Source organism: Mycteria americana, chromosome 2 (assembly GCF_035582795.1).
Source record: "Mycteria americana isolate JAX WOST 10 ecotype Jacksonville Zoo and Gardens chromosome 2, USCA_MyAme_1.0, whole genome shotgun sequence".
Lineage (NCBI taxonomy): Eukaryota > Metazoa > Chordata > Aves > Ciconiiformes > Ciconiidae > Mycteria > Mycteria americana.
Window position 1 is genome coordinate 132,201,799 of NC_134366.1, and position 23,888 is coordinate 132,225,686.

A 23,888-nucleotide genomic window follows, 5' to 3' on the forward strand; every position below is an offset into this window, starting at 1 on the left:
TCACCCCCAGCGGCGCCGAGGACACCGGGGGGGCGGCAGCGGAGCCGGCAGCGGCGCCGCGCCCCTCCCGCTCCCGCAGCCCCGGCCCCGGCCCCGGGGGGCGCCGGCCCCACCCCGCCTCTCCCCGCCGCCCCGCTCCCTCGCCCCGCGGAGCGGCCGCCTCCCCGCCGCCGCCGCGCCCACCTCCCCAGGCCGCGCGGCCGAGCCACCGCCTCGCCCCGCCGCCGCAGGGCCGTGCTCCCGCACCCCCGGGGCCGCGCCGGGCCCTTCCCTCCCGGCGGCCGAGCGCCCCCTTCCCCGCCCCTGCGCCAGTGCCGGTGCCGGTGCCGGGCGGGGGGCGGCGGCAGCGAGGGAAGAGGGATGAGGTCATCCTCTTTCCCGGCGTCAGTCAGCTGGGTGGTGGCGGCGGCGGGTGCGGGCGGAGGCGGGCGGGGAGGCGGGGGCGGGATGCGCTGCTCCGGGCAGCGCTGCCCTGCCTGCTCCCGGCTCCGGCAGAGCGCGGCGGCGGCGGCCCCGGCACCGCCGGCCCCCGCGGAGGCGGCGGCGGCGGCGGGGCGGGCGGGCTGAGCGCGGCTCCCCGCAGGCAGGCGGCGCTGCGGGCGCGGCCGCCGCGGAGGAGCCGCCCGCGGGCGCGCAACCCGGCGCGGAGCGGGGACAAGGGACGAGGGGAGCGGCGGGTCCGCGGCGGCTGCGGCGGCGGAGGGCGGGAGGCAGGAGGCAGGAGGCGGAGGAGGAGGAGCAGGGGGAGGCGCGGGATAAAGGAGCGCTCGCTGCTCCCGCTTGCTCTCCGGCGGGGCTGAGGGAGGCATCATGGCCGCGAAGTCGGACGGGCGGCGGAAGATGAAGAAGGGCGGCGAGGTGGCGTTCACGCCGCTGCAGAACTCCGAGCACTCGGGCTCCGTGCAGGCGCTGGCCCCGGGGCTGCCCGCCGGCGCCGGGCCGGGCGGCGGCAGCGACGACGACGAGGCGCCCGGGGGCGGGTGCTGCAGCGGCGGCGGCGGCGGCGGCGGCGGGGACGGCTCGGGCGGCGGCTCCCGCTGCTGCTGCTGCTGCTGCTGCGGCGGCGGCAGAGGAGGAGACGGCGGCGGGGGCGGCGGCGGGGGCTCCCGGGGCTCGGGCGGGGGCTCGTCCTCCCTGTGCCTGCGGCTGGGCAGGGAGCAGCGGCGCTACTCGCTGTGGGACTGCCTCTGGATCCTGGCCGCCCTGGCCGTGTACTTCGCGGACGTGGGCACCGACATCTGGCTGGCGGTCGACTACTACCTGCGGGGCCAGCGCTGGTGGTTCGGGCTCACCCTCTTCTTCGTGCTGCTGGGCTCCCTCTCCGTGCAGGTCTTCAGCTTCCGCTGGTTCGCGCACGACTTCAGCACCGAGGACAGCGCCGCCGCCGCCGCCGCCGCCGGGCACTGCCCCGCCGCCGAGAGCAAGCTGCTGGTGAGCAGCGGCTCGGCGGCCGCGGACATCGACGCCGCTCGCCCCTGCACGCCGCAGCGGCAGGCGTCCACCGCCAGCAAGAGCAACGCCACCAACAGCAGCAGCAACAGCAGCAGCAACGCCGCCGGCAGCGGCCCCGCCGGTCCCCGCGCCGGCGGCGGCCGCTCGGCGTCCTGCGCCTTCTGTATCTGGCTCCTGCAGTCGCTCGTCCACATCCTGCAGCTCGGGCAGGTCTGGAGGTGAGGAGCCGGGCGGGGGCGGCGAGGGGCTGGGGGGCGGCCGGCGCCCCGCGGGGCCGTGAGTGGCCGCGGGCGCGGGGTGTCCCGCCCCGTCGAGGGGAGCCCCGCCGGGTGCCTGCGCGCCCTGCGCCGCACGGGCGGCCGCCGCCCCGGGAGGGGCCCGGCTGGCGCGGGGTGCCCTAAACTTCCCGGGAGCCCCGTGCCGGGGGTCTGGCGGGGGGCAGGCGGGGGAAAAGGGGGATATCCCGGTCGGGTGCGTCTCCCGGTCTCCTCACATGCGGCCAGGACGGCGTTGCCGCCAGCGGGGGAACTTCACTGGCAGCGGAGAGTTTCTTTCCAGAAACGGCTGATGAACACCCCGTGGCTGGGTTTTTATATGTAAATATGCTGCGTGCAGTCTGCTCCTTGCTGTGCCTGTGCGTTTTCTGTATGTGTGATTAGTAAAGGAATGTCTTCTAAATCAAACTTTTGAGTAGCTGCTCTCAAAAACATTCGCAAGCGGCGTAGCGTGCGCTACGGAAAGGATGTGCTGAAGCAGGTTGTGGAAGGCACTTACGGAAAAGGGAGATGACATCATAGTTTGCAAAAGTAATGTTTTCCTTTATTTTAAGCACATTTCCAGGAAAGATTTATATGGAGGCCAAACACCCTGCAAATACATTTAGTGCTGCCTGAAAAGTGCAGAGTTCAGAATACACAGTGTATAAGGAGTTAACATTTCCACATAAAATCGTGGCAGACGGATGCTGTGTTGAAGAAGGTCATCCAGTGGGGCAGTGCACTAAAGCAACAGCTGAAAATACTTTTGGGGTTTCTTGTCCGATGGGTGGAAAGGAATTCTCTCATGTTTCTGTTCTGGAAACAATCTTTTTTCACAATTATTTCATTAGGGAGTCTAATTTGTTGTTACTCTAAACTTCTGGCTCTGGAGTTTTTCGTCTCTGTCCCACCCTTTTGGACAGGGACTGTCTTTTGCTCTGTATTAGCTCAGTTCTGCTTGTGGCCTTTAAGCATCAAGGAATCCAAATGCTGCTAGATAATAGACCGAAGATCTTGGGATGCCATAACTAAGTGTCTTTCACTTTCCAGATTCTTTGGTTTATTACAACAAATACAATTTTCTAAACTTGTGAAACTAACTCCAAGTTACAGGTGTGCTCGATACTAACTATGACACAACTTGAGAGGGAAGCAGAATTTTGAACAAAAAGTGATGCTTTGTTCTGGGTCTTGTATGCTTGTATGTTCCTGTATGCTCTACCTCCACAGCTGAACACAAGTTAAATTTAGGATTTTCTGAATGAGATGGTTTTATGTAATATTTAGTCCTGATCCTGCAGAGACGGAAGAGTAGGTACAATGGCTGAGATTGTACACAGAAATTCATGTTGATACTCATCCATATAGAAGGTAAACAGTGTGTATCATGCTGAGTGACACAGAAGAGAGTTTAACAAAGTCTGGTGTCATGATTCTGTGTTGGAAAACACAAAGAGCAGGGCTTTGGGTGGAGCAGGGTGCAATCCGATATCGTACAGCGCTTCTGTCAGATGAGGTGGCTGGAATTTAGAGCTCTCCAGATGCTTGCTTTTTGATGAAGCACAATCTCTTTTGACATAAGATTTGCTCCTTGCAAGAGCACCTAGTCCTCTATATTTAAAGCTAGCTGAGCCTCTTTTGATCATATGTAGCTTTTCTTCATGTTTTATGTGCAGTAGCATAAGACTACCAGAATATTAAATTGTTGAGGAGTGTTAGGACATTATTTATGTTTTAGCCTGTTATGGGTTTTTTTTCCAGTGAAACAGAGCCATATAATTGTTTGTCTTCCAGTAACTTAGTAGTATTTATTTACAGTTTTCCACAAATGTAGAAATTATATGGTCAGTTGTCTGCGGTCTTGCATTATCAGCACTTCATAATTGATTAAAGTGACTTCATTTTAATTCCCTAGGTATATTCCTCATAAGGGAGAGCCTTTGGAGTCATCTAAAACTAATAATCAGCACCAAAAAGGAGAGGTCACATCAACCCCTGAGAAACTCCGTACATAAGCATGGAGTCAGAACTAACATGATCTGTGGAAAATATGATTTTCTGGAAAAAATCACTCACACTTCGTAGTCCAAAACTTCTGCTCTGCAGTGTAACATCTGCACCTGCCTGAGCAAACAGCTCCTGAGCGTTTAGGCTGAAGGATGATCTAAAGTGTTTTCCAGTTGCACGCGTTTGGAGACTAACTCCTTCTTTGATGCAGCTAAACAGACCGTGCCGGCTGTGTTACCACCACAAGTGCACACTTGCTGGGGGCACCGTCCCCGCAGTTGACAAATCCCATGTTACCCTTTATTCTGTGTCTCTGTCTCTGTGCTTTCTCTCAGCTTTCAGTTTTTCCTTCTCTTTTTCTTTTGGCCCTGGTTAAAGCTCTCCTTTACCCATATTTACGTTTTCTGTTACTTATTGTATTGAATCCTGCACAAGCAAAAATTACAGTAATATTTCTGTTGTTTCTCTGTCAACAAGGAGCCCTAGGTTTGAGAACTGAGGTTTTGGTGTTTGCTAGTTTTGCATATGGGCAAGGATACCAGGGTATGAAAAGAGAGGTTTGCTTGTGCCTTGTTCTCAATATACTGAGACTGGTGCTCATTCTGCATTCATTTGGCGTTCGCTGTCCTCTGTCTCCTCTTAAAGTGTTCAATTGATTCTTGAGGTCTTCAGTTTCCCTTTATTTGTCACATTGCCAAAGGTTTTGGGGGGAATTGTGTCAACTGCTTCTTTAAGGAAGCCGTCTTGAGGAACTGGGGTTACAACTGGCAATCCCAGTGCTCTTGGATTAAAAAAAAAAGTTTTAAAAATGTGGTTTTAGTGATTAGTTCTGTCAGGATGATTTTTAACAATTCCAAAGCTTTTCCTTGTCTTACGTTTGAGATTAATTTTTGTTTACAAATATATTGAAAGCCAGATCATTGAAAATGATTATGTGTTAATTTTAACTAAAATGTGCTAATGGGAAATGAATGAGGTCTTTAATGTGGCATGGAACAATGCTGGAAATAGGCAATCTAAAATTACTAAAACGATTTTTTCCTAGAGTGTAAAGAAGAGGAGCTGCAGGAGCAGCTAAGCTGCCAATCAGTTCTGAATAAAAATGGATCTTTTTTTTTCTTTTGAAATTGGTATAACTTTTCTTTCCCACAAATTTTAGAAGATGGAATTCTTCCATTTTGAAGAATAAGCATATAAATATTTTGTTTTTCAGGGGGTTGGATGTTCACAGACTTCCTGATAACACTGTCCCTCAGTTAAAATTCCAGTGAAGTCTCTGAGGAGTTGCTTGCCACAGCTGAGTGCAGATACCAGGCCTTTGTTGGCAGCTGATTTCATATTGAAATATGATCACTGATGAGATTCTGCCTTCAGAGATAGATACAGATACATTTCCTTATCCATACTTCCAGTGTGTTCTGGTTTTTACCAATATATGGGCATGGAAGCCACACTATGGAGCCCTGTTCTTCCAGGTAGGTGCTGTGAGAGATACGGCTTTTTGTTAGCAGACTCTGGGGAGTACAAGGAGGATGTAATGCATGGGGTCTTTGTATTCCATTGAAAGGAAAAAAAAGCAAAGTGGATGCTTTAATTTATAGTCTGTAAGGACTATGTAGAGGTATATGGGCCAGTAGGATTCAGATAAACTATTGCCCTTTGAGCCTGGCATGAAAGTTGGTAACCAATGCCCTTGAGCATCCCTTTGATTCACTAAGCTTCCCCGGCTTAGCCCTGGCTTTCAGATTTCGCAGTGGATAGCAGGACTTGGTGAGTGGATGTAAGAGATAATAGCATTCACTTGGTATCTGTGCAGCTGGTTCATTTCCTTGAAAACTTTTTCTCTGGATGAGATTCCTTTGGGCTGGCAGGACTGGAGAGCCATGCTCCTGAAGCTGAGTAAAGGGGTCCTGAGAGCCAGCCTTGGGCGGAGCATGGGTTGTGGGAAACTGGGTGGACAAGAGGAGGAGACTGGAGGACTTGATAGTGCCCATTTTGTGGTGTCTGGAAAGCAAGAAGTAACTCCCCAGGACAACTGTTGTGCCTCATAGGGGAATGATGTGAGCAGGCTGCCTTGGTGCTTGGAGTGCTTGGAGGTTCCCATGGTGGCTGTCATTTTGTCTGAAAGGCCGCAGTCAAAGTGCCTGAAAGGGACATGTCAAGTTTCTGTAGCCAACAAGGCCAGAGGAAGGGTGAATCATTGGAAAGAGGAGGACTAGAAGTTACCCTTTAAAATTATCTCTGCGTAGCTGAGATGGTAGTGAGATGATTAAGTATATCCCTCTCAATAGTGTGAGGGGTTTTGGCTGAGATTTGCTGGCTGTGTGGGAACGCACCTAGAGAAGGAGGAAGAGACGCCAAGTTAATCACTGGCCCTTCCCGGTGGCACTTGTCTGGGGCAGGTATCTGTTCCAAAGTGGGTCTGGTTCCCTGAGAAGTGATCCTATGATTTAGCTATATCTGTGTATGTGTAATACTAAGAAATCATTCTCTTCCTTCTCCTTCCTGGTTCTTATTTGGGAAAAAAAAAAAGTTGGAGGAGGGCTGTAGAGGTGATGCTGCATTCTGGAACCAGTGTGAGTTGCAGTCTTTATGGTGCCCTGTGGAAGCATTTTTCACAGGACTGGATCATCCGCCAAAGGAATTTCATTGCTTGTGTTCATAGCTTCAACTCTACAGTCAGCTGATGCTCTTGCAATCTCCAAAAAAAAAAAAAAAGGGGGGGAAATGGCATCTGCACTCTGTATGTAAAGTCCTTACGACTTCCTCAGGTGCTCACTATTAAGCGTGACTGGGTCCCTAAGCTGGAACTGTAGCAAGGTAGTTGAAATTAAGAAAAACATCACCAGTCTTTAAATCAGCTCAACTCCAACCTTAAATAGGTTCATTTGTTTTTGCACTTTTGCTCTGCATAGTAGTTTTGACACTTTTGTTCAGTAGTAGTGTAGAAGTTCAGTGTAGTTAGGTGGTCAATAATTCCAGCTGCCATTGGACTTCACACTGCGATGTGATAATATCTCAATCTGACACCAGTTTTTCTCACTGTTTTGAAATCTGTCAGATAATTTGTCACATTGAGTCCAAATTTATGAGTCATAGCCATTTTCCTAGACAAGATTATTGCATATCCTCCCCATCTGTCTCTTAGTGTAGCGAAATGCTACCACTCAGCAATACCATATTTCTTTTATTGAGTTACTGCAGTGCTTGAGTTAAAGTCCTACTGGCTAACTGTTTTGCTTGCTGTGTCTTTAGGACTCAGGAAAGGTGATAGACTGTCAGAAATAGGAATTAAAGTTTTCATTTCCCCCCCCTCCCCCCCCGAAAGCAGGATTAGAAGGGGCAGCCCATCCTGTAGGTGGCTTATCTACGTTTAAACTTTTGCTAATACATTCAGCAGAATAAATATTCAAAATTTTTTTTCTTCTTTTTTTCTGAAGACAGTGATATGCAGATGAAGGCTGTGCCTTTCATAATTTTTTTTGAAACACAAAAGTGAATCTTTACTATGTTCTTAAAAATCTCTTACAAGTCTGCATACAAATCAGATTTGGTATTCAGTTTATTCTAATAACCTAAGCTACATGTAAAAGATGCTGATGTACTTTAGAAGAAAGATACTGTATTTTAATAATTAACAAGGGTTCTCTCTATAGAGAATATTTATCAGTTACATAAGTGTTCAGATTTTCAAAGTACTGCTTAAGCACTAAGATTTCTGATTGCTGAATTGGCTTAGTAGGAGAGCTAATATTTTATACACAGAATGCTTTCTAGAAACTTATATATGGGAAGAATTTATATTTGGCTTTTTCCAAAACAGTGGAAAATCTGTAAGAGTTTAAAGGTTTGTGTTTCAGAGGATTTTGTGTCACCATGTGTAGCTATTATTCCGGAGTTCTCCGATGCCATGCCGGAATGACTGTATATACATACCATGAACTCAAAGAAATGTTTCATGTTATTTGTTTCTAGATGTTGTTGTCTTGCAGAAGGTTCTTGCAACCAGATGAGTTTTTCTGGCTAATATTTCTGTGTTACTTACATCAGGGAAAGTATTTAGTGCTGAAAGGTCAGTTTGCATGTCCAAATCTCCTGTGGGAAAGCAAGAAAGTGTAACATCACAGCATGACTTATAGCTTCAATTATCCTGCTCCGTATCTTAACATTATTTACGTCAGAGTTTACCTTGTCTGGAGGAGTATGCTCCCTGTCAGCTGGCTTAGTCCTTAATATTTGTCCATAAGGACTGACTTGGCTACGAAGATACAAAAGTTCTAGTAAAATTAAAATGAAATCAATTCCTCTGTCACTTATAACAGTATTAGCTTGTTCTGCCATCTCTTTGTTCCAATTAAGTAGCTTTTAATACACAGCAGATTAATCACAACAGTGACTTACAGTTTCAGTAAAAGGGTTGTTTGGGAGGAATTTATCAGGCACAGACAAAATCAATAGCTCTTTTGCTTGTATTTCAAGGTACAGTAGAAAGTTGTGGTTGCTAAAGTATGTTTACAAAGTGGGGCCATTTTTGCCCATTTTAGCACAGCTGTCAGTTGTATACATTGTGTCAAGTAGACATATAGGAGTGGAAGTGGCAAACAGGCTATAAAAAGAACTGGTTTGATTTGTTTGATTTTTAAAATGAAAGGAGGCTGATATAAAAGAGAACATGAGGGAGAATTGAGGGAACACGTAGAAGGAAGCAGGTTATGAAAAGGCACAGGAATACCAGTTAATCCTTGTACGCTGTGTACCTAAAACTCCAGTTTACGTCCCTTCAGCCACTGACCAAAGAGGGATTATTTGAATAATTTTCTTAACTGACTGCTTGAGACACTGGAGGAGGATGAGACAGGAAAAAAGAAGAGTTGTATGTCTGGGCAAACTCACAGCAAAAATATCAAATACACAGAGAAAATGTTAGATAAACTCTGATTGCAGTGAGTAGTCATCTGGACCATGATAAATACAAATGTGTGGTATCAGTTTGACATCAGTTTACAGGGGAGGGAGTACTCTTAATTATGTTTTCATAAATGTTAGAATTAAAAAATAATGGGTCTTGGTTATATATTTTCCCAAGAGATTTTACCTGAATTTCCTGACAAGCGTAACCTGAATTATCATCTCCCTGTGGTCTCTGATTGCTGAAGTGGTTTCTTATCACTCTCCCTCTCATTCTGTTTCCCTCCTTGAATGGCTGAAATGGGTAATAATGTATTTTTCCCCCCCAAGATAAAATAATTGCTATATTATTATTATTTCCATTACTTTTCCTTTGACAACATGCTTGTGCTGTTCAGTATGTTCGTGGTATAAGATTTGTATGGTGAGCCACATAAATCTCTTTGATTGGCAGGGATAATCAGTGGGGGTGGTTAAGGCTATCAAGTTACAAATGATTTGATACCATGAGTTGCAGCAAATGGAGCGAGACTGGTTTGTGGGGTGTTTTCAAAGGAAGTTTGGCAGCCAATGATGTGACAACAAAAGTAACTTCTTGTTCTTCTAGAATTGGAAGGTATGACTTAGGCAAGACTAATGTACCAAGGACCAGTACCAGCTGCTTCAGAGAAAGATGCAGATGTTTTAGCATGAATAAAAAGTGAATTAACCTACAGATGGAAGAACAGTTTTCCTTATCTTTACCAGCGCTATATATCAGATTGATTTCTGCCCTTAAGAATGAAGGTTAGCGATGCCACAGTTTCTGACATTACTCACTTTAATGGGATGTTTTCATGTAAACATCTAATCTATTCTAGGATGCTGCCAACTTCTTAGAGTGGTGTTTTTCCATGTGTGGTGCATAGGCTCAGTAGATTAGTTCCAGCAGGTCCAAGGAAAGTACCTTATCAAGCACTAGACTTTAGTTCTCCATAGAGGGATCTATACATGCATAAAAACCAACAAAAAGCCACTGTGCTGATACTTTCATGGTTTAATAGTGGCTAGTGTGGAATGATAAGCTTTGTCATTATAAATGTGTAGTCTTTTTTATCTTAAAGAGGGATATGGGTGGAGTTGTGTCTCTTCTTATTTTTCTTCAACCTAATCTTTATATGCTCACTTTATATGGAAATCTTTCCTTTCTGTGAGCCAGATCTAAAATAGGAGTTAGCTTCACAAAGCAGAATTTAGATGTTCTTCAGGCATATAGACCTGAAAATATGATCTAGAAAATTGACTCAACAGCCTTGTTAGGAAGTTTCTTGAGGAACTTAAACATAACAGACAATAATGTTTGACTTGAAAGTGTCCTAGAGGCTTGTATTTCTGTGTTTTGGCTATGTCCAGCACACATACCGAGCTCCTATGTCTCATTTAAGCCCACTGCAAACCAGAAGCTAGGCTGGAGTGGCACCAAAATCCCTTAGTGGATCCAGTTGGCAAGCATTGTTTAAACCTGCTTTATGAGTAACGATGAGCTTAGATCCCTGACAAGTATTACTGAATCTGCCTTGTTTTACAGTACTGGAGAAATGTCCCTTGTAATTAGAATATTTGCTCAGGATCTAGGAGATCCAAGTCCACTGCCCTTTCCAGCTGAGAGGGCTCAGATCCTGTCTCCCAGGGTTGTTTCTGCACTGAGGCTGAGGCAAGACTGGATGGGGACATTTACTGTCCTTCCTGCTGGAACTATGTTATCATGCTGACAGAAATGTCATGTTTGTGAGGCCAGAGAGGAAGACCTAATACTTAGGGCCCTCACATGGGACCAAAGACAGATTTCCCTGTCTTTCTGTTTTACTGCTTAATTAAATTTTGTTGCCCACCTTTTAACCTTCTCTCTCTTTTATCCTAAAAGTACACCGCCAGTATTTCTGTTTACAAACATTCATCCTTCATGTACAGTATAACCAGAAAGAAGACTGTAATACATATCTACATGGAAATGCCTGCTTATGGGAGCAGCTCTGGATGATCTGAATTGGCTAAAGGATTGGTTTCTTCATTTTTTCATCTACATTTCTCTCCCACATGTAGTCAACCTTAGAAAAAAAGAAAGAGGAAAGGCATTTTTGATGTGTCACTCTGTAGCTGTTTCACCTTTTTCCTCTGCTGTCTTGTGCAAAAGTAAATTAGACAGAAATTTAAAAAACGCTTGAGTTCCTGGTTCTTGCTCTGAGTTGATTTCCTGGTAACATTTTTGTAGTTGATTTTTATCAACGTAAGCAGCACAGTTTTGTGGCTGAAATAAAACCCCAGGAAATCTTTGTCTTTGTGTCCCAACTTCTTGTCTCCCAACTCACCACAAACTTCACAGCAAGTGGAGCCCAAGTTTTCAGTATGCATAATTTTGGTTGCCTTTTTTTACCTTTCTGAGTTTCACAGAATCACAGAATCACAGAATCGTATAGGTTGGAAAAGACCTTTAAGATCATCGAGTCCAACCATAAACCTAACACTACCAAGACCACCACTAAACCATGTCCCTAAGCACCTCATCCAAACGGCTTTTAAATACCTCCAGGGATGGCGACTCAACCACTTCCCTGGGCTGCCTGTTCCAATGCTTGATAACCCTTTTAGTGAAGAAAAATTTCCTAATATCCAGTCTAAACCTCCCCTGGTGCAACTTGAGGCCATTTCCTCTCGTCCTATCACTTGTTACCTGGGAGAAGAGACCGACCCCCACCTCTCTACAACCTCCTTTCAGGTAGCTGTAGAGACCGATAAGGCCTCCCCTCAGCCTCCGCTTCTCCAGGCTAAACAACCCCAGTTTCCTCAGCCGCTCTTCATAAGACTTCTGCTCTAGACCCTTCACCAGCTTCGTTGCTCTTCAAAAATGCAGAACTACATCTCCCTTTTACTGTCATTGAAGTGGGGCATATTACCATTTTAGTTTTTTTCTTAAAAGGGGAAGATTTAAAACAGCTCAACTTGGACAGTCAAAAGCAGTATATACTTATGAAAATGTTATTCTTCAGTTTTTTAGTACGTATTTGCAGTCTAGCTGTTGTATGGATATTATGAAGCTTAATTTTTGTAAAATATTTTAAGATGCTTAGATGGAAAATGATCTAGGTGAAAACAATTCAAAGCAAATTATCATTTCAATGTGCCTGTCAAAACATGTTTCAAGTTAAACATGTTGAAAACATGAACATCTTTCCATAATGGACATCCCTGGGACATTAAAGCAGAATTTTAATATTTTAAGGATTTATTTCCTCAAGGTTTTATGCTTATTAGGCCCATAATATGCTACACAGCTTAAAAAATGCTGTCCTTCACCCTGTTTCCTTCACCTGCCCACTTTTGCTGCTTTAAGTTAGCACATCACCTCCTGTCTTGTGCTGTTTTCCTTATCTGTTAGTTCGCTTTGTAAACTGGATCCAACATGCTATGGAAAAAAATGGCCTGGGTAACAAGGGTTAGGAATTTTTTAAAACATAGTGGAGGTGCTAGAATCAACTTCAGCCCAAAGCTTCCAAGCAGTGGATGTTTCAGCTTCAAAAGCAGTGACATGTATGTCTGAGAGCAGACAAATGAACTGAGTGTAGAACACTTCCAGTAGTAATGGTGGAAACTATGTTCGACATGGAATTATTGGAAAAAGCATAAATGTAAGCAGAGTTCACAGTATATTAAACAAAGATGTTCTGTAAGTAAAGGCTGGGCAATTAAAGAAGATTTACCCAAGTGAAGCCAAATACAGTGCAGAGGATAATTAATGTGGCTGAGACAACTCAATAATAACGGCTTTGAACTTTTACAATAGTGCATTAATGCATGTGTCAGAAGGAGGCATTGCATTTACAGTCAACAACCATTTGTTAGGAATTTTTACTGCACAGGTTAATTAAGAACTCATGATAACAGAGTCTGAAAATTACCTTACTGAACTAAGGGCTGTGTTGGGTACTTAAGTATGCCATTCATTATTTTTCCTGTACCTAAAAAATAAAATTTTGGAGATGTATGTTTTTCTATAACCTGTCTTCATTCTGTTAGTGTCACTTCTGTGGCAGAGCTACTCCATTAATGATCCAATTGACGTAGAGAATTAATTAGTTACTGGGTGTGTTGCCTGCATGGCTGGATTAAATTAAGAGGGCTGCTGAGAAAATTAGCAAAAGGTTCAAAACAAACCACCCCACCATCAGTCCCTAAGTTTGTCTCTGAAGAGGCTGGCTCAGCCCTTTGTAGAGCCTACTGGTGGTTTTGTATAAGCAGAGCATAACAAGCCAGGAGCTGAGAAGGCTTTACTTGAAATGGACCTGTTCCCTTGCCAGGTAGGACCTGTTACTCAGATGCTGTCAGGTAGACTGAGAACTTGAGGATTTGGGCTTGTTTTGTGAGTTTGTGGGTGTTTTACACTAATCAGTGTAAAATTACAGCCCCTCTAGAGGGAGAATACTGTCTCATGACCAACCTGTGCTTTGGGCCATGGCAGGTTCTTTATGTGGGACTTGCCTCAGATAGCCCACAGCAGCTCTTTAATCCTTGTGTCTCCTTTCCTCTTCTAGTGAAATGTATTAACAGTTTCCAGCCTCATCTGTGTGGGTAAGGTCATAAGCTGTTTGGGAGAAGAATTTCTTTCCATTCCTTTGAAAACTTCCTAGCACAGCAGGAGGCTGATACTATGTGGAGGTTTTGGGATACTTCTGTAATACAAGTAATGAGGAGTTGCTACTACTTGTGGTTTAAGAGCGTGTTCAAAATAGAGTGGTGTTTTTGAGCAAGTGCCTTTCCTAACTCATCTCAGAGTCAATTCCAGAGCGGGACTTAGTCCTTCTTGAAACTAAGCCTTCCTACACTGCCCATCTCTTATTACACAGTGTGTGGATTCTCACAAGGGAGTCAACCCCTTCTGTGGTAAGAGCCAGAACTTTTCTACAGGGCTAACATCTTTTAATAGGACAGGTACCAGATTTGTGATATATCCTACTGCTGCAGAATTCATATTAATAAGTTATCAATGTTATTTGCAGTGTTTTAAAAATGAGAAATTTCTATAACAAAAAATGAAATGATACATCCATACCTTTCTATTTGTTAAATATCAGGTACTGTGATTGGCTTTCTTTAAGTGCAGAAAGTATTGGATGGGAAGAACATTTTGAAAAATGTTGACTGTCAGCTGAATTAAGTGTATTTCAGTAATGACATAAAAATGTTCCTAATGGATACTCTAAGAAAGAAGGAGGAGTGTATTACAAGAAAAAGTATAATATTTCAATTTTTTTAATATACAGCTATGTATTAAAGGATTTCAAATTTCCATAAAATGATTCATTGAGCTTTGAAACAATTGGGGTTTAAATTATCGACTTGTATTAACACAGGATGTTTTCAATACCTTAGCAAAACCTATATCCCTAATTTTTAATTTTATACCAGCACCTAAGGAGGAAAGATGGCCAGTAGCTTTATTTGACAGCTAGCAGTAATATAGGAGTCCAACTTAAAAGGACACTGTTCATAACCATCATCATAAAAAACCTTACAAGTATTCTTTTGAAGTTCACTTATGAATTCAGTTTGACTGTGTTAATGACTTGTACTGATTTTTTGAGCTTGAGCTTTATCAGTGCAAATACTTATGGAAGGTGTATTTTAAGCCTGAGTGCCAGAATATTAATCAAAACCTTAATTACATATTCAGTAGTAATATTCACAATTCATGTGGGTCTTACTTAATTTCATTACTCATCCAATCAAGGATCAGAAGCAATGACATATGATTTAAATAGCAAATTGTTTTGGAAATTTCTAATTAGTAGACACAAAGGATTGGTTATTAAAGAAATTAACTTCGGCACCTTGAAAACTGAAGAATAACCTTGAAATAAGAATAAACTCAACATTCAAATCTGTTCACAGAAAATTTACAGAAAGATTTGATCCATGTCTAGTGTATATAAACTATTTACGAATAAATAAGCAATAGAAATATGATAGGAATATGTCTTCTAATGGCATGCCATAAATCATTCTTTGGAGAATTCTTCATGAATAGCAACTTTAATAGCTGTGGGGAAGGAGGAAGGAAGACAGAAGGATTATTTACGTTCATTTCAAGTAATTGTTTTGGGTTCAAATATTGCAGCTGTCACTCAAGAGTGCACTTTATTGTGAGAATACCTCTTTGACCAAATAAATTCTAATTTGGTCATAATGCAGAATGTGTCACGCTGGATTTATCTTATTATGTGGGAGTCTGCTGCTGTTTCATCTGTGTTTTCACTTCCCCGTGCTCAAAAACCTGTGAAGACTCCTGTTGAGGGGGCAAGGATTTGAAAAATGTGCCTGAGAACTTGAAGGACCAGTGGGAGAATTGGGTCCTTCTCCCTGTTCCTACTGTCACTCCATGCTCAGTTAAGTGTCCTTCATCTCCACTACAACCCAGAGCTCTTTGATCCTGTGATGTACCACTCTTGATGCCAGAGGAAGGCTGCTCTGTGGCTCCCTTGAAGCTGCATTTCTATGAGCAGTATTGAATTCTAGAGGCAAGGAAGCACAAAGCCACGGGAATAGTCTAGGACTCCTATTGATTGCCATCACTGAATGTTTACGTAGCTGCGATTTGTTGCAAGCAATTTCCTGACACAGGCTGTCCCACATCTTATTATTTTTTAGGTGAACGTACACAAAGAGAAGAAATGCATGAAGGAGTCAGGTAAAATCTGGGAGCCATGGAAGTATCTTTTTAAATTTCCTTTTTCTCTTGGCAACTATTTTTATAATATTCAAGCATTAGCTCTGAGAGAGAAATAATGTTCACTTCAAAAGCCACTTCCTCCTCAATAAATAATTCAGAGCCATAGATTGTTCATGAGGAAATATCAACACACTAGTAGTAATTTAATATACCGAGGAATCGCACTCACTTTAGCCTACATATGATTTAAATAGAATATGACAGTTTAGGGTCTCCATTTGCCCCATGGCATGTTGGGATCAAACTTGGCAAGTGATTGCAGTGTTCTCATATCTTCTGAAGAAGTGAATGAAAGTTGCATAATTCAGAGAGGATTTCTTAATTAGATGCTAAATCAGAGTTTGCCTGCTTGTGTTCTGAATCCAAATTGTTGCGCAGGACCAGCTTTAGAGCATGTGAATATTTTCTCTGACCTTTGTTAACTAGCATCTCACAATTGTCTCTCTTTTTTTTAACTTGTTGAACAATTATTTTGAAGCACAGTTTCAGTGTATTAGTTACCTTTGCTTTATCCTGTGGGTGAAAGGCTGTGCCTACCCTTCCTGAGCTGTCTGACCCATGGGGTCTGTCTGCTAAGGACAACCTTCTTTCTGGAAGTTTTACCTCCATTGCTTTTTAAAACAGTCTCTTTTTTTTTTTTTCTTCTTTCTTTTTTTCCTTTGCCATTAGTAGGCCAACACCCTACACCACAGAGTGTTAGCTACTGGTTGTGCTGGGAAGGTTTGTGTTTTCTTCTGTCTTAAATGGTTATGATTGAGAATAGACAAATTCCTTCTCACTCTAATGCTCTTGCCCTAGTGGTAGGAAAATGCAGAGCTGGGAGTACATCTAAGGCGTAGGTATTGTGTGCTACTAGAACAAGCATACAGATCTGTCATACCTGAACTCAGGTTAGGACTTCTCTTTCACTACATCACTTTTTGTGGAGTGGTTCAGCTGTATTCGGGCTGGTCTGTGCTTGGTGCATCACAAATGGCATAAACTTTCTTCTGTTTTGGCTCCACAAAAATAAAATTAGACTAAACAGTGAATGAAAATAAGCACTCCCATGAAGTATTATGGCTGTAATCAATTAAACCATAGCAACTTCTCTCTGGTTTGCATCCATGGAAGTGGGTTTGCATCCATGGAAGTGGGTTTGCATCCATGGAAGTGGGTTTGCATCCACGGAAGTGGGTTTGCATTGAAATCAAGGGATGCCTATAATCAAGAGACATTAAGTGTAATGCGTAGCTTTATGCATTTGTCCTTTGCTTCCTTTAGGGTCTGTATCTTCTAGCAAGCCTATCGTTAGGAAGCCTTCTAACCATAACAGTGTTTATACCAAAGATATGTAATGAAATCATACATAGGGACATGTAATTGTCTTGTGATAAGATGCAGCCCAGAGCTGTATTTCTCCAGGAAAAGAGAAGATTGAGATTGAGGAGTAAGATGTTTTTCTGTGTTCTTGGGAAGGAAATAATTGCCCTCCCTACTTCTATAGCACTGTCCAATTCATCTGGCTGATAAGGGGAAAAGATAGCCAAGGCTTCTCTCACAACCTACAGAGAAGGCTGTAGCTGAGTAATTCTTTCTCCAAAGTTCCAGTATAATCTGAATAGATCTAGGAAGGGTTCAAAGGAAGCCACTCCCTCTTCATAGAAATCCATGCTTGCCTGAGGAAACGTAATGCCACAAGATTTGGCTCATTACTGTGAACGTAGTGCTGGCCTTGGCATTTAACTTCCTGGTTAACCTGGTCTTTCAGCAGGACTATGCCAGAGATTCATTTTGGAAACAGTCTGCTGATCATATGGCATGCGTGTAGAAGCAAGGAACATTAGGTCAGTGGTAGATATGTTTCTGCTTTGATTTAAAATGTCTTTAAGATGTTCAGAAATTTCCTTTATGTTCCAGTGGGATAAGAGAGTGGACTCATGATGGAGCAATGGTGATCAGCATATAACTCATAACGCTGCAAGGGATGTGTTTTGAAGCACCAGCCATTACTGCACAGCTGGATGAAAGATGTCTAAAGATGCACTCTTCTCATCTAACTGAGAAATTGGCCTCAAGTTGGTGCTGACACATCTGGACGAAGGTCTTTATACTGAGAAATGAGAGGAGAAGATTGAGGGAAACTCATATATCCCCTATACCTTTTATATATATATAAAATTAGTGCAAGAGTAGTAAAATGGGGAAAATGAGGATAGAACAGTGGATATAGAAATGTTAATAGTAATTTGGTTAGCAAAGAAAACCTTAAGCTGCTGAGAAAGTAAAGTGGCGATGACGCATTGCTGCTAGGATTGTGCTTGCTCTGTTCAGTAGCTGAGTTTTGTCCCTAAGGAAAAGCTTAAGCATGGATACAGACCTGCCAAAAAAACTGTGCAAGAAAAGAGAAGAAGTAGGAGCAGCTGTGCAGAACCTGAATCAGGTGAATTCCTGACTGGAAATAGGGGCTTGAATGTTGTATGCTACTGAGGACCGAGAACTCAAACTAGAGACCTGCTGGTATGCTACTGAGTATTAATTATATAATAACTTGAAAGAGTGGGTTATATGTGCTAAAAAAAAATAAAAATTTCAAAGGTCTGCAAAGGTGGCTTCCCTAGGCTAGCACTGGGCTTCTGTAATGGATTGCTGGAGTCCTGTTGTGAGAAGGGATGGGTAGACATTCCAGAAATCTGTGGAAATGTTATAGTTGTGGGGCATTTTAACTACTTAAATGGATATTGGAGAACACAGCCTATTAGTAATCATCATAGATGTTTTCATGTGGTAGCTGACAGTCTTCATCAAGTAGCTAATGTATCAATAACGTGTTACAGTGTCCTGTTTTTTATGGGGATGTCTTGGAATTTTTAGAATTTCTCAGTAAGCAATGAGGACAACAATGGAAGGCTGGTAACACCAAATAACCTTCAACAGAGTGATCACAGATATCTTCCTTTTATGTTTCTTGAGGAAATAAAAAAGTTGCTAAGTGAATTTTTTGTTGTTTTGGTTTTTTCCCCCCAAAGAGAAAAATTTCATAACTGAGGGAAATGGCTAGTAGGAGAAACTTGCAGATATAAATATATAAAGAAATTCTAAATTTCTTTGAAATTAATGATGCTAACGCTGCCAGGAATCAGAACATCAAAAAAAGAGGAAAAAATTGTAGGGTGTGACTCTAAAATAAAGTGTATGTATGCAACACCATTAGGAATATGCAAGAGACAGCTTCCCCCCTTGCACCCTTTCCCTCCCAGTTCTCTGATCAGCACTAAGTCTTAGAGGTCAAGAGGTTTGGAGATAAAGTGAGAATTTCCAAAGCCAAGCTAAGCTGGGCTTTACAGAAGAAATAATGAATAGCAAAACACTCTTCAGCTACATAATAGGGACAGAAAAAGGAAGAAAGAGAGCTGCTATCTTGTGAGGGTGGACATTAAAGATAATCTAGATATGGCTCAGTGCTTTCCTCATCTTTCAGTAAAGATGATTATGTTAGCATGGTGGCAAAGGGAAGACAGATAATGTACATGATGGTATTAAAATAGAAATAACCACAGCTGCAGTGAAAGTAACAGTAAATGAGTTTATCTTTGTAAAATCAAAGGGAATTAATAATTTCCATTCCAGAATACTGAAAGAACTGGTGAATTACATCTGTATTTTCAGTCGTTAAGATAGAGATGGTACCATAGGACTGGAGAACAGCTGCATATTTAGGAAGCTGAGAAATAAAAATATTCAGCAACTATAGATCTATGAGTAAGTGAAGCTTTAAGTGTCCTTTCCTTTAAAAACTTTTCTAAAGACATGCTTTTCTAAGACAGTTAAAGATGGGGGATAAAATAAAGTGTAACAGGATTTACTAAAGATGGGTACTGTCAGACTGACCTGGGAACTTTCTCAGTACTATATTGAATTTTATAGATGAAGGCAATGTGGTGTCCATACTCTGTCTGGCAGGGGAAAACTTTTGATGCACCCTGGAAGTCTTCATCAGAACTGGACAAGAAGGGGATTAGCAAGGGGCTGTAGAGTAGGAAAGGAACTAACTCACTAGCAGGTGTGTTTAAGTACAACCCATGCAGCTGAATTGTGAGAGGGACACTGCGTGGCCACAGCCACGGCTTCACTGAGTGACCCAAAGCTCGTGGCACAACTGAGTGAGAGCTTACATTCCTCTTAGCCTCTTCCTTCTCCTCCTCCCATCCAGGAGACTTATGTTTAAATCACTGCATTGACATTTTGCCAGAATTTCCAACCTATAGCTCCTTTTGTTTTCAAAATTCTGAATTTTATATCAGACAGAAGTTTGCATTTCACAGCCTGGTCTTAGCATATTGGGATTTTGTTTATTCTCCAGGCATGATCTGAACAGATAAAAAAATTGCTGGTAGAAATACAGTCAAAACAAATTGAGGCTTTCTACGTTTTTATTTTGCTCCACAGAGATGTATTGTCACATGCTATGAAATCAGAGGGTTTAAAAACTTCAGAGTCAATGATTTAAGCTTCCACTAAATATCTTCTCAAATAGGACTCAAGCTTATATATCTGTGGCATACCCTGAGACCACAGTTAAATTAGAGCTCTCCATATGTTGCAGCATGCCAGACAATTTTGCTTAAACTTTGGTATGATAATATATATGTGGGACCAAGATTTTTCAAAAGGTACGATGCTCAGTTTAGATACATAATCTCAGTGAGAGTTTACTGGCTGCTCAGCAGCCTCGAGCATTCAGCTGTTTAGTTAGGTGTCTGCAAAGTGACAGAGGAAACTAACTGTTACAGCTGAAGATTGTGACTAACTTTATATCATTTAGATCCAACACGTAGAGATAAACTACTCCAAACAAAAGCTAGCCTGGGTATTTTACTTAACCATGTGCTTTGTACTTTGTAAGGCTGCCTGCGGGAGCTTGGAGTTTTTAGGGTAACAGTAAAAGGACTTTCGTCAGTTCCTGCAAACTGAGGTGGTGGTGGGCTTTGTGTGTGTTGTAGTTTGTAGTATCCTTAAATCAAAATGTAAAAATAACATCGTGCTACTGTGGAAATGGCTTTATTTTAATTTTTCTACTTTGAAACATTTTCACCCGCTGCTGTAGAATGAGAACAACAGCCAGAGAATGAGACTAATTGAGAAACAGAACCGTATTGCTTCACTGAGCCAGATTATATATTCCTTGTCCAAAATTGTAATGACATAGGTATATGTCAAGTAGTGTTGAAGAGCTTTCTTTAGGCTGTGTTCAGTAGTGTTTGTTGGTTGATTCATACTAGAGTTTTTCTAACCTCAGGCATGGAGGTGTCCCTTTTCGCTGGTGTTACATAAATCTAGGTGCTTCAGAAACTGAGTTAGTCTGAAGAAAAAAAAATTGATGTTTTGGACTGAGTCTGGAATGCATTCCCTCTCGTGCAGAGTACCACAGCCCTAACTGGTTAAGTAGTACTTAGTGTTAAACCAGTTTAAAGTACAAGAGGTAACTGGACACGTTACCCTGCGTGCTGGTCCGCAGGCAGAGGCACCACTGCCTTAGGATCCACATGAATTCCTCACAGGCTTAATAACGTGTCTGACTCCTTTAATCAGCCTACTGACTCCATTTCAGCAATTCATAAAGTAAGTAGTATCTTACTCATCCTGGGCAAACATAAAAAGACAGAATCAGGCCATTAGGTTGCATTGTAAGTTTGCTAATAATAGTTGCAAAAGGGATTACTCAATCACTGTGAGCAGCGGCACTTTTTTTTTCCAAAGAGTTGGGATTTTTCTTTGGTGAGTAGTGCTTCCGCAGCCCTCACAGTCAGGAAATGTCTACAGAGCTCAGGTCCTGCAAACACCACACCACCTGTGTAAAGTACATATACAAGCAGCTGAAGACTCAGGGCCAGAGCTTACTAAGCTCAAGCAAATGCAGTCACATGAGTGAGCCGGCGAAATAAATTATTAAATAAATCAAATATTAAGTGTGTGTAATACGGAAAAATAATTTTGGGCTTACATTGCTGCTTTTTTTTTTTTTTTCCTTTAAAAAAGGTAACTCCCGTTCATTCAGATGGAACAAAATCTTGTTGGGCCAAAAGATTGTTCAATTTCAGCTGCAGATTGGGACTCATGAGTAGATATGAGGCACCTTGGATGGCAGATTAGTTTGCACTGCTAAAGCATCCATAGTTGTCTACTCTGCTGATATTCTGTATTTGCATACTTCTTGATCTTAAAACTAAACATTTTTTAGAAGTCGGCAAAAATGATTCTGATTGTGCTTTACGCTAGTGAAATTTTTGCTGAAAAACAGGACACATTTCAATAGTGAGATTAGCTAGACTGTGAAATATTATCCCTCAGGGAAGTTGTAGGAGACCAGTTGCACGGATCATTTAAATGCAATTAGAAAAAGCAGCAGAGGATGGAGCCAGGCAATTTTCCCCTCCCCCCTTTGCTTCCTCCCCAAATAAGTTTGAAAAATGTCACTTGGGGAAATACTAACAGATTCGGGTTGCATTTAGCAAGTAGTTTTGGCTGAAAAGGGACAAATTTGAAGATAGTTTATTCCACAAATTTTGTGAAAATGCCTGCATGTTTGGGAAAAAAGTTTCATGCTAAAAATGTGACTTGTCATTTCGAAATTTGGTGCTTTCATTTATGAATTGCTTCATACATGTTCCAGGTTGATGCAAAAATATGTAATTATATTTTTCTTTTTCTGCTTCTGTCTTTCCCCAAGATCAGATTTTAATTGAGCTAAACTTCTTTTTTTTTTTTTTTTTTTTTTCCTTCTCATTGAACCAGGGAATCTATTACTTGCATAGTTCTAGAAAATATAGTGAGAAGTCAGTTTCAGGCTGATAGAAGGACAGACTTCATGTATTTCCTTGTGAGGTCTCTTTCATTTAGAGTCTGTGATTTACAGGTTGACGTGGCTGCCTTAGTTTAAATGATGCCTTTAGTAGCTTTTGAGTTTGACTTTTCTGAAAATCTGGTGGTGTGTATCAATGACTTCAGTTGCAGTATGAGGTACACTTTCTCAGCCCCTCTCAAAATTAGGGTCTAAGTAGTTCAAATTTGGTGCTTAAAGCTGAAGCAGTTCTAAATAGAAGGAGAGTAAAGACTAAGAGGATCTTTAGTGGTTCATAAATCTTAGATTGCTTTTCTGAACAAGGGTGAATTTTACCCACTGAGCCCTGGGCAGTTGCCTCCTATGTAACTTTCACTGTATGCATGTCAAATTCTCTGACAGATGGGGAAGAATTGAAACCAGTGAGGCTTCATAAAAATAAGAGTTTTGGGGCTACTGGGATTAACACTGGCAATATTTAGCAATCGATAGTAAAGCCACAGATCTAAAATTCAATATACATAACTTCATTAATCATGTTTCTTTCTTAAATGGTGATAAAAAAATAAGTATGTGCTTAGAAATGAAAGTTGTCTACAAAAGCTTGTTTTTGCTTAGTTACTTCAGAAAGGTGGTGTTTTTCCCCCTCTGTTGCTGTCTGTCGTTAATTAGGGAAGTGGAGATGGATGTGTAGAATTAGGTTGCACATAATCTCATCTGAATATTTAATCATAAATGATTAAGATGAAGATTTATAACAGATTTTGACATTCTGGCTGATATAGCAAGGTTAATAGAGCTATATTCTCCCCAGTTACGGATTGTCTGGGAAAGCAGGAAAGACAATAGTGTCTACAGACATTAGAGGGCAATAAGATCTCCAAGCATGTTCTTTCACTTCTTTATTTTTAGAAGAACTTGTGCCAATAGTCTGTTGTAACATTAAAAGATCCATGAGAGAAAATTTAAACAGAAAAAACAAAATCGAAAGGAAAATTATTTTCCAGTAAAACATACAGCAGTGGATTCTGATTGATAGAAAAATAAAAGCAGATCTACTTTATCTGAAAAATCTGAGATGGTATTTGATGGAATAAACAGCTAATGTGATATTATATGACCAAGGTCAGAAATCGTCCTGTACTGTCTAGTTGTACCTTTTTGGATTAGAGACTATGGACTTGCATGTTACACCCACTCTGTAGAGTACGAGACCATTGATACCACCAGGACCACATGAGTGTGATATGGTCACATGCATTAGCTATAGAAATAAGTGGAAAGTTATTAGGAAGTACAGTAGTACTACGATTATTAGCACATTATTAGTACGATATATTATCTCATAATCTCCCAAATGAGAAAGAATGATGCCACTGAACACCAGTGTGAAGGACCTGAACTATCATTAGATAAAATTCTTGATTTGCTGGAGGAAGAACTGAGATACTGAAAAAGATGCCAAAAAAAAAAAAAAAAAGCCATGTATGATGGAAATTGAGCATCTACATCAGTTCAGCCACTGTCTCAGCCTGGAAATGTTCAAACCCTATGGGCATCATAGTTTAGACTATGCATTTATGTAGGTGAAAAAAGGACTGCTGCTGATGTGTAGAAACATCTCAGCATTAATATAGCTGGTCAAGTTGTGGTCTGTGTCAACCTTAGCTGTGCCTGGGAT

General features: G+C 42.3%; 1 protein-coding gene across 5 annotated transcripts in view; it reads left to right on the forward strand.

Moving 5' to 3' along the window:
• The first annotated feature begins 722 nt into the window (after positions 1-722).
• The window catches only part of XKR4 (XK related 4), a 244,074-nt gene continuing 220,908 nt past the window's right edge, over positions 723-23,888 (forward strand). For all 5 annotated transcript variants that reach the window (XR_012774461.1, XR_012774464.1, XR_012774463.1 and 2 more), the window contains exon 1: positions 723-1,670. Coding sequence is in view for 1 of the 5 variants with exons in the window: in XM_075494677.1 (XP_075350792.1) it covers positions 811-1,670 (860 nt within the window). In the remaining 4 variants the exon portion in view is untranslated. The remainder of the gene's footprint in view (positions 1,671-23,888) is intronic.